The 10,088-nt window shown below is 38.8% G+C and overlaps 1 protein-coding gene across 3 annotated transcripts; it reads left to right on the top strand.

The window, feature by feature from the left end:
* Positions 1 to 1,126: 1,126 nt before the first annotated feature.
* On the top strand, positions 1,127 to 9,780 carry LOC148847602 (transcription factor LHW-like). 3 transcript variants are annotated; one of them, XM_088951016.1, is made up of 10 exons: positions 1,127 to 1,783; positions 2,531 to 2,746; positions 2,886 to 2,967; positions 3,701 to 3,742; positions 3,833 to 3,892; positions 4,661 to 6,538; positions 6,655 to 6,756; positions 7,254 to 7,394; positions 7,483 to 7,608; positions 9,025 to 9,780. In XM_088951016.1, exons 1-10 carry the CDS (start codon positions 1,689 to 1,691, stop codon positions 9,073 to 9,075), a joined length of 2,793 nt encoding a protein of 930 aa, XP_088807142.1. In that variant the 5' UTR covers positions 1,127 to 1,688; the 3' UTR covers positions 9,076 to 9,780. The 3 variants fall into 3 exon arrangements, with proteins under 3 accessions (XP_088807142.1, XP_088807140.1, XP_088807143.1); XM_088951014.1 differs by having other exon boundaries at positions 9,021 to 9,780; XM_088951017.1 differs by lacking the exon at positions 2,531 to 2,746 and having other exon boundaries at positions 1,129 to 1,783; positions 9,021 to 9,780.
* The last annotated feature ends 308 nt before the right edge of the window (positions 9,781 to 10,088 follow it).

Below are 10,088 nucleotides of genomic sequence, written 5' to 3'. Positions count from 1 at the left end.
TTACATTACCTTTTACACCCAATAACAGCCCACCAACATCCTCACTTCTCAGTTAAACTGCACAAACTTATATGTGTGTTTGAATTGAATGGGAATCTTTTTCCCAATTCCCCCACAAAAACAATCAGTAAAAAATAAATAAAATAAAGCAAACAAACACACCCTCATGTGTCTCCAACTAATGTCTCCGCCTTTTCATGTCCTCCGCAGCCCCCTCCCTCACTACTCACTAGGCCTCGGAGATTGTTGCTTCCTCCGATTCACCGGAACTGATTCTCAAACAATCAGACCCATCTCAGCTGTCCATCCAGTGGGCCGTCCCCTCTGATCAATTGATCATGTGGTCCCCATCAATTCAACAGTCAAATCTCATCTCCCAGGGAGGGTCTAGTCTAACCTGGATAGAAATCAAGAATCCTCCCTCTCCCTCAAGGGCTCACACGCACGCCCACCAAGCACCAACCCCCCGCATTAGAAAATGATGATTAAAATAAAGCATGGAATAGAAGCATTACAACCATCGAAAAAGTAAAAATTAGTAATTTAATCAAAAGGTGAGGACATTACCTGGCATGTCAGCCAATCTACAGTTTACCACACCATATAAAATCCCCCCCAAAAAGAATAGAACACCAGAGAAAAAAGAAATAGGATTCAGTCGGTGAAAAACCCGTTCAAACAACCATCCATCATAGCTTTGCATTGAGAATATCTCCCCATAAAATAAAGCATAAAAGTGTGGAGATGTTCTCGATGCAAGCTGTAAAGACTGTTCGAACGGGCCTTGCATCGATCGAAGCCGATCTCGGTATTATTCAATCTTAATCACGATTATCTCTTGATTAGATAATTTAAGAAATGGCTCTTCTCGTAATTTCATCCAAGTTCATGGGTAATAATAGGTTACGTCAGCACGACAGTAACTAGCACTACCGTATTACGAGTTCGGCTTTTAACATCTCCTCTGACGGTCTGAAGCCTGAAATCTCCCACCAAACAGGTCCCAAAAACAAAAACGACAAAAATGATGGCATTATCGCAATTTCAAAATAAAGTGGGAGTATTTTCAATGAGCTGTCGTGTTTCAGAGTTTGTGATTAAATAAAGCGCATTTTAGCACATTAGCATCTGAGAGAATCACTTAAACCAGAAAGCGAAGCTGCGAAGACGACCTCTCCAGCTTAGACTCAGAGAGAGACAGCAACAAGGAAGTTGGAAGCTTCAATCCTTTTCTTAAAAGGAAATCTTTTTTTTTTTAATATTTCTTGCGTTTTAAAATCGTAATTTCCATCGTTGAGCTCCATGGTGAAGATCATGGCGAGCTACATGATTAGAGCTTGTGGCATAGTGTAGGCTTGCTGAGCCTGCTCTCTTATTTCCTTTGTAGTTTGGCGATTTTTCTTTATAGTTCTTTCTTCTTCTACTTTTCTTCTTTCCATTCTCTATATTCGGTTCTCCTTACTCGGATGGGATGCCGGAAAATGGTAGCTGGGAATTTGGAGCCGGCGAGGAAGAGGAGTGGTGGTTTGAGAACGAAACAAGCAGGAAGAGGATCGTGCCGTGGGAGTTAGACCGGAAAGAGGCCGCCGGATAATGTACTGGATCCGGCAGTGAGGTACTGTTCGTTGTTTCAGTTGCTTGCGTTAGTTGGTTCTTATATTAGAGATTCCGATTTTGCCGCTGGAGGGATGGGGCTTTTGTTGAAAGAAGCTCTGAAGTGTCTCTGCGGCGTGAATAGATGGTCGTATGCGGTTTTCTGGAAGATCGGCTGCCGGAATCCGACGTAAGTTGAGCTGCATTCCGTCTTTTCTTTTATTCTTTTTTTATTTATTGATGTGAGCTTTGCTTTTTGTTTCTACTTTGATCAGTAAGGATTCCGGACAAAGCTGGTTTCTTTGTTTGTTTGTTTGTTTTGCTTTCTTTGTGTTGTTAGATTGATTCATCTTTACGTTACCTTGAGAGGTTTGCTTTATTGATCACTGTTATTCCTTTTTTGCTTTGTAATCTGATGTCTTTTTCTTTTTTTTTTTTTTGGAATGTTATATTTGTTCTGTTTTGCCTTCGAGAATCTAAGTGAAAAAGTGGATTTAGATGAATCCGATGTGTTTGTACCTCGAATAAATTTGATTTCGACGAGCTAATCTATTCTTTGGGACTACTGTGAATGATGAATGATGAATGATTCCTTTTTTATTCTTTTAGTTGTCATTATCCGGTTTAAAATCTGAAAAGCTTGATTTTTCGGTTTAGAGGATGAAGCTTTCAAGCCCTAACCTTTTCTTTTGAAATTAATTTCCCCTTTAAATTCTAAAATACTGTTATGGAATATAATAAAGCGGTTATGTTTATTCATGGTTAGATTGTAGTGCTGCTTCTCCTAGCGTTTTTTTTCCCATCATCATAACACTTACTTGGAGTGTATTGTCTTTCTTTTCTTGTCATAAAAAAAGTGCCTAGTTTTTTTTTTTCTGCTTTTTCTTTAATGATGCTTTTCTACTTGAGCTTGAGGGAAAAGGTTTTAATTTTGCAGGCTTTTGGTTTGGGAGGAATGTTATTACGAGCCTGCACGGCTTTCTGCTTTTCCAGGCATTTCTGGAAACGAGGGCACAGAACTACTCAGTAAGGAATGGGAAGGGCTTGGGAGTGCTTCGGAAGGTCAGCCCTCTCGGCCTCAAGTGGATGATAGAGTCTGTTCCCTCGTTAACAGGATGATGATTAATGGTCGGGTTCATGTTGTAGGGGAAGGGTAGGTGGGCTTTTTCATTTGTATTCTTTTTGGAGTTTATTGGAGTACCGTATGTTTAGTGCTTTTGCTTGCTGCCGGGGAAGATGAAATGACCAAGCAGTCTTAATAAGAGTTCCATACTTGTTTGTTTTTGTTTCAGAATTGTTGGAAGGGCTGCTTTTACAGGAGCTCATCTATGGATTCTTCCGGGAAACTGCTTGGGAGTAGCCCATCCATCGGAGGTACTACTTCAACTACTTTTTGGAACTGACTGAAGGATTTGCAAAATATTTCAACTTTTGTTGAGTAAAACCTGGTTGCTTAACTTATTTTTTAGAGAGTTGCATTTCAAGGTGTAAGTTTATGCAAAAACTGTGTGCTCAAGATCTTCAGGAAATCATGATTTTATTTTATTTTTCTATGATCATCATTTAGAAACCCACTTCCTCTTTGGTGGTTCAGCAGAGTCACTTGCATGAAAACCAGAGAGGAGCATATATGAAGAGAACATTTGCAATAGGCTTCTGGAATTAACTTTTGACTGTGATGTCACTGACTAGAGATAATGAGTGGTTTGGAATAGTTGCTTGCACTATTTCTGAAACTCCTGGCGTTTAAAATTCTAGATCCTATTCTATGAAAGTGAGCTGCATCATCAACAATGAAAATTGTGGCACATCGACTTTTTCCTCCACACTTCTCTGTTAGTGGACTGCTACCTAGATAGGGAGCTAAAAAGAGACGATTCAAAGATTTATAATATATCAATTTAGATCTAATAACCACAGAGATTGAAATGATAACATACTAGATGATGGGAGAAAAGATTTGTAGTATCACACTTCATCATGCTGTCCATGTTGAGTGCTGACCATTCTGTAAAAGGTTAATATTGGTAGATTGGTGTAATCTGTACCGTTGTATCTAGGTTTTGAGGATAGGTGTCATGTAACATGTCTTTCCTTGTGCTTTTAGGTTATGGCTGAGGTTCACCATCAGTTTTTATCTGGCATGCAGGTATGACTGCTTCCTGCTTTCCCCCTTATCCTTCGTCTCTCACTCTCTCCAACTTACTCTGAATGTTGTTTTTTATTTGAACTTTTGCAGACAATTGCAGTTATTCCTGTACTTCCACATGGTGTTGTTCAACTTGGTTCCACCCTCACGGTAGTTCTTAAATCCATTTATTGAATATGAAATGAAAAATGAATCTCTGGGATGCTGAAACCACTTTTATCATCATCTATTTATTATTATTTTTTTTTTGCTGAGGATACTGTTTTCTCAATTTGCATGTTTAGTTAGTAATGAAATTATTTTCCCAGCTACATAAATAGTGGACTCTCACTTATTACACTGAACGTTCCAAACAATAGGAACCTTTGGATGGGTTGTAGTCTGAAATTTGTTGGTGATCCTAACCAGATTTTATTTTCTTTTTGTGTGCCACTAAAAATATTGTAACTTTATGAGAAGAAAAGAAAAAAAAAAATCAAAGGACTGCAATCTGTTAATAAATGGTCTGTAAGCTGTCCAATAGTGAAGATCATCTATGATTTATGCAGTTCTAGAAATGATGACCTTAAGGTTTCTTCTTTTTCTTTTAATGTCCCATCAAAGCTCCTATTTTATTATCATCAATCAATGATATTTGGCAATTAAAAGCATGGGCCTAATAGTCATAGTGAGGAACAGTGCCACATTCTATGAAGGATATTAAGTTGTAGATGCATAGAGTATGCTCTTTCTGAGTTATGTTCTGAATTTTGATGTCAATCTCTAAGCAACTTCACTGCCAGAAAATTGTGGTGCATGCTTCTCTGTTTTTCCTTTTTTCCTTTTTTTTTTTCTTTTAATGTTCAGGGATTCATTGTTCAATTGTTAACTGCATAAAAGGCCCTCAGAGAACTTATGCATTTATTCCTGTTGCTTCAGATAATGGAGGATATGGAATTTGTAGATAGTGTGAAGAGCTTGTTCCTGCAATTAGGTGGTGTTCCTGGTGCACTTTTATCTGATAGCTACATGAAGCTTGATCCTGGAAAAAATATTGGAGCCATCACCTCTCTTGAAACCCATGTCTTGTCTGAACCAGCTAGGGGTTCATCATCTAAAATGGAAAAGTTCGCACCACTTAATGGTGACAACTGCAACCAACAGATAGCCATATCTCAGGCTTCAAAAATTGTTAGTCATCCATCTCACTCATTAAGTACACAAGCTCAGGATAACATGCAAGCTAATGCTTTACCATCACAAATACCCCTTACCATGATTTCTCCTGTGGCCAAATCTTTTAATGCCCTTGTCCGGTCAAACATTTCTCCATCATCGAATGCAGATCTTATTCTGAGAAGTCAACTAGAAACCAGAGCACTAGGTTCCCAAGTGATCCTCTCTAGTTCAGATGGAACATTAAATCAGCAGGCTTCTGCTTACTATACAAGATCTGGACCTCATCACAAACCTACTGGTGGCCAATCAGGTGTAACTGATAATGGTCTTACATTTTTGGAACAACAGATCCTGTCAAATAGTGGATTACTGGAGCCTGTAAACAACCGACCATCTGTGTCCAGTAACATTAGTTCACAGATAAGGATAAATGGAGATTTACCCCCTGATTCTCTGAAAGATTCTTTTGTTACCTCATTGCTTGGAGGACGTGAGTTACCTAATGCTGGATGTGGCCTGCAGACGCTAACATCAGTTCCATGTAGAAATGTTGACAGCAATTCCTCTTGCACATCTCAAGAGGGAATTGGTTTTCAGTTTGGTAATTCATCTAATACAGGTGTGGTTCCATCATCCAACCAGGCAAATCTATTCAATAGTGGTGAGGTGTTTCCTGGTGGTTCCCATCAAGGCCATTCCACTGTTGCTGTTGATAAACGTAGCAAAGCTGAACTCCCTGCAAGACTACAGGGAGTAGAGAATGATTTATTTCAAGCCCTTGATCTCCCAGCAGTCCATCCAGAGGAGAACCTTTCTAGGTCTGGGTCTACACCTGGTTTTCTTCAAGAGTGCTTGGTGAGTGGTCAGAAACATGATAAGGAAATCCCAACATCCCAAGGTACTGTTTTTGAAGATGTTTGTGTTCAACCTGCTTCAGGGGAGGACTTGTTCGATATCTTGGGTCTAGATTTTAAGAGCAAATTGGCATGTGGTAGTTGGAATGATTGTCTTATTAATGGATCAGATGCATCTTTATGGAGTTTTGGTACAGATTCTTCCATGTGCATTACTGAGCTCGATGCTGGTTCTAATTTTTATTCAGTGAATGGTGGGGTCTCACAGGGTGGAATCTTCTCTGAAACCAGGGCTGACCATCTGTTGGATGCTGTAGTATCAAAGGTTCATTCTTCTGCCAATCAAAATTCAGATGATAATGTGTCATGTTGGACAACATTGACAAAGATAAGTAACTCTTCAATCCCTACAGATTCCTCGTGCAGCAGGGTTGGTCTGCCTGATAAAACGAAAGTTGAAATGTTTGGTCTTCCTCCAACAGCTTCTAAATCAGAGATGGTGGGATCAAGCTCTTTTAAATCTGGATGTAGCAAGGATAATGCTGAGGAATCTCAAGTTAATTCCATGTATAGATCACCAATCAGTTTATGGGTTGAAGACAGTCGTAATTTAAAGCATGATAATAGTATTTCAACCGCACATTCTAAAAAGCCAGATGAATTAGTGAAACCAAATCGTAAAAGGCTTAGACCAGGGGAGAACCCTAGACCTAGGCCTAAAGATCGTCAAATGATTCAAGACCGTGTGAAAGAATTAAGGGAAATTGTACCAAATGGAACAAAGGTGACATGCTATTTTTTTTTTCTTTTGTTAAATAAGTAAGCTTTTTCCAGCTCCATTATTGTTGCACTGTAGTTCTCACAGGTATTGACACTTTATCTTCTAACTTGGTTGAACAGTGTAGCATCGATGCTCTACTGGAACGCACCATCAAGCACATGCTTTTCTTGCAAAGTGTGACAAAGCATGCAGACAAGCTAAAACAAACTGGGGAGTCCAAGGTGTGTACGGTGTATTGCTCATTGGTTAGATTTGCCATTTCTAACCTTTTTTTTTTTGTTTTTTTTGTCTTAATACGTAACTATTCCAGTTAAAAGCATCCAACATTTGATATTTTGTGTTTGAAATGCTGTTTCTGACAAATATAGAACGGAAATAATGTTAGATGCCAAAAATAGAGGAATGCGCAGTTTAGAGTTTCTACAAGTGGAAGACATTTGTCAACAAGGAAAATTGAATGCCACTTTTAGTAGCTTAAGGAAACTGAAATAATAATTGTTTACTTTTATGCTGTAAATTGTAATCCACGACATAAGTTGGTTTACAGCATTACATGTATGGTATGACAATGCCACTTTTTCTTACTTTGCCAGAAGTTGTATCGTATGATTCATTTTCTATTAACAAATGATATACATCATGATCGGACTACCAAATTGCCAATAGCCAGTAGGAAGTATTTTGATATGGTATGTATTGTTCTTGCCTGATTGTACAGATTATCAACAAGGAAGGTGGTCTACTCTTGAAGGACAACTTTGAGGGAGGGGCAACATGGGCATTTGAAGTTGGTTCACAGTCTATGATCTGCCCAATCATTGTAGAGGACCTAAATCCACCTCGTCAAATGCTTGTTGAGGTAATGGCCATCACTGTCTTAGAAGATTTAGACTGGTGCCTTCTGAATTCAAAATTTGCATCTGATTTTTCTTTTCTTTTTCCTGCAGATGCTTTGTGAAGAACGAGGATTGTTTCTAGAGATAGCTGATATAATTAGAGGGTTGGGATTGACCATTCTGAAGGGGGTGATGGAGGCTCGAAATGACAAGGTCTGGGCACGCTTTGCAGTAGAGGTAAGATATTCTCAGTAGCCTTGACTGCATAATTTGTTATCTTCCCAGTTTGATACTTGTACATTATGAATTAGGTGCCCATTGTTCATTGTTGTGGTTTAGTGGGTCCTGTATCTTGCACTTGAACTGGCTAGACTTTTATAATGCAGACTTGTTGGATGCTAGTATGAGTCACAATTTGGTAGTTAGGTGAACATCATATGTTTTTGGGGTACATGTCCAAAACATTACCTGTATTTTTTATGGTCCTTGGACTGCACAAATATATTCATGAAAATTATTTGTTAAAAAGCTATGTTACAATTCTTTAGTACATGAAACATTAATACAAAAACCTACGTGTAGAAATAGTGGTAATATGGCACACACCAATTTTGATAAAGGGGCATTGCCCCTACTAGGTACGTTTCTGGTAAATAATGTCCCAATATCTTCATTTATATTGTTACTAGAGTAACTAAGAAAGGGGGGGGGGTCATTTCTGGTACTGAGGTGTGGTCATGTGAGACAGTGAGAGTAGATAATTACAAGGGGTAGATGTGGGGAGGGCAGTTATATTGGGGAAATATATGGATGACCTTACAGGATAACTATTTCGATCATTTTTGACAATTGCAAATTTGCCTTGTTTTTTATTTTTTAGGGAAATTTATTGTTTGTTCCCCCCTGAGAATTTTTTATTAGTTTTATGAATGTATTTTTTATGAGGGGGTAATAAATGGAGAAGAATTGGGAGTCAATCCTTGTGGAGATTCTAGGAAAGTTGTTTCACTTGCATGGTAGTAATGGATAAGTAGAGGGTAACTGTCTTTTCACATGAAATGTGCTTCATCTATCAAAATTGTGATCTTCCAAATTCCTGTATCCCAAGCCACAAAGACATGATACCAGAAGAACTTTGACCAGTCACCCCCTGCGTGAATTTTAATGAACCGCTGAATTGGTTACCATTTTTATGATACCTGTTGATTAGTTATTAGTTTTTTTGGTATAGTCAAGCCCGTAACTTTATATACCTCAAGCTATCGAGTGAAATTATTGAGTCCAATCTGCTTATTGAAGCCATTGAAGTAGGTAATCCCTGCATCCGAAACCAAAATTTTTTCTGGTAAGCGAGCCCCATGCATCTTTGTGACCTTGGCAAAATATACTGTTATGATCCATTTGTCCCATGTCGGTAGTATGGGATGCTAATGTGAGGTATCCCACATTGGTAGTATGGGATGCTGTTGTGGGGTATATATGTGCTTGGGCTCCCTCCCTTTAACATCTAGCTTTTAGGGGTGAGTTCTCCCAAGGCACATTACATATACCAAGCAGTTCACATTGTCTTCTCCATCTTATGCTATTGTTGGTTTTCTTTTTTAATGATTGGCTATGCTAGGTGTATTCATTTTCTGCTTTCTGTACAGGCAGACAGGGATGTTACAAGGATGGAAATATTTCTTTCGCTGGTTAGCCTGCTAGAGCAAACCGTTAAAAGCGGTTCTACAGCAGTCAAAGGCATTGACAATGGCAATATAATGGTGCGGAACACTTTCCACCAAGCTTCCATTCCTGCAACTGGTCATGCCGATGGCCTGCAGTGAGCTTTCTCATACTATAGTTCTCTTGATTCCAGACATGTTGCGAGCGGGTTTGGTTTTTGTCTGCCATGACAAGCATGTCTCTCAGGTGGTTCTAACACATAGTCACTGACTAATATATTTAGCCTTTCGTGAACCCAACGCTAACCGACCTCTGAGGGAAGCAGCTGTTTAGGTTGGCCCAAGTACCTCATCACTCGTCAGTATGAAGTGGGGCATAACTGTATGTGGATGGGATATTCTAAGGTTTTCAGACCCTGAAAAGTGAAGACTTACATCCATACTGGTAAAAGGTACCCCGAGGTTCTTGATTTGCGTAGTGGTGCCTTTGTTGTTTTGCCTTTTTTTTTTTTTTATCCAGGAGTAAGGTAAACGGGAGAAGGGGTTGTTTTTATTTCTTTCCTTTTTTTTTTTTCTGTTTTTTTTTTCTTTTCAATGGAGGAAATGAGCGAATCTGAAGGTGTTTGATGTAGTTTTGGGGGAACAAACTTGTTATACGCTTGCTTGTAGGTGTGTGGTTATATAATGTAAAGAGGGAAAAGTGGGATATGAAATGAAGAAGAGATGAGGCCTGTATTTTATCAAAGCCTCGGCTCTCTAGTCTTTTAGGTGCCTTCAAAGGTTTTTCTTGGATCAGCTTAGCTTCTCTCTCTCTCTCGTGTCTATAATGATTGATTGATATATTAAGTGGGTGTTTTGTAGTGTGGATTAAAAATTGGTGGGTGTGGATTGATCTATATCACCAGTTCACATCCACAAGGGCCCAAATCAACCCCGTGGTGAACAATGAAAATTATCTTAAAGAAATCATTATTTAATTGTATACTTGCTCCTAATCTCAGAAATAAAAAATGTTTCTACCAAAAAAAAAAAACTGCTGCGACTTTTAGATCT

The sequence above is a fragment of the Nelumbo lutea genome, chromosome 6, assembly GCF_056320005.1.
Source record: "Nelumbo lutea isolate HS-2025 chromosome 6, American lotus-T2T, whole genome shotgun sequence".
Lineage (NCBI taxonomy): Eukaryota > Viridiplantae > Streptophyta > Magnoliopsida > Proteales > Nelumbonaceae > Nelumbo > Nelumbo lutea.
Note: the sequence above shows the minus strand (reverse complement) of the source record. Positions and strands in the feature narration are given on the sequence as shown.

What these genes read in the sequence shown, in the direction of transcription:
- LOC148847602 (XM_088951014.1), top strand. Translation starts at nt 1,689, where the DNA reads ATGGGGCTTTTGTTGAAAGAAGCTCTGAAGTGTCTCTGCGGCGTGAAT. An exon ending in ATCGGCTGCCGGAATCCGAC is followed by an intron (nt 1,784 to 2,530) that starts GTAAGTTGAGCT and finishes TTAATTTTGCAG; the next exon opens with GCTTTTGGTTTGGGAGGAAT. An exon ending in GAGTAGCCCATCCATCGGAG is followed by an intron (nt 2,968 to 3,700) that starts GTACTACTTCAA and finishes TTGTGCTTTTAG; the next exon opens with GTTATGGCTGAGGTTCACCA.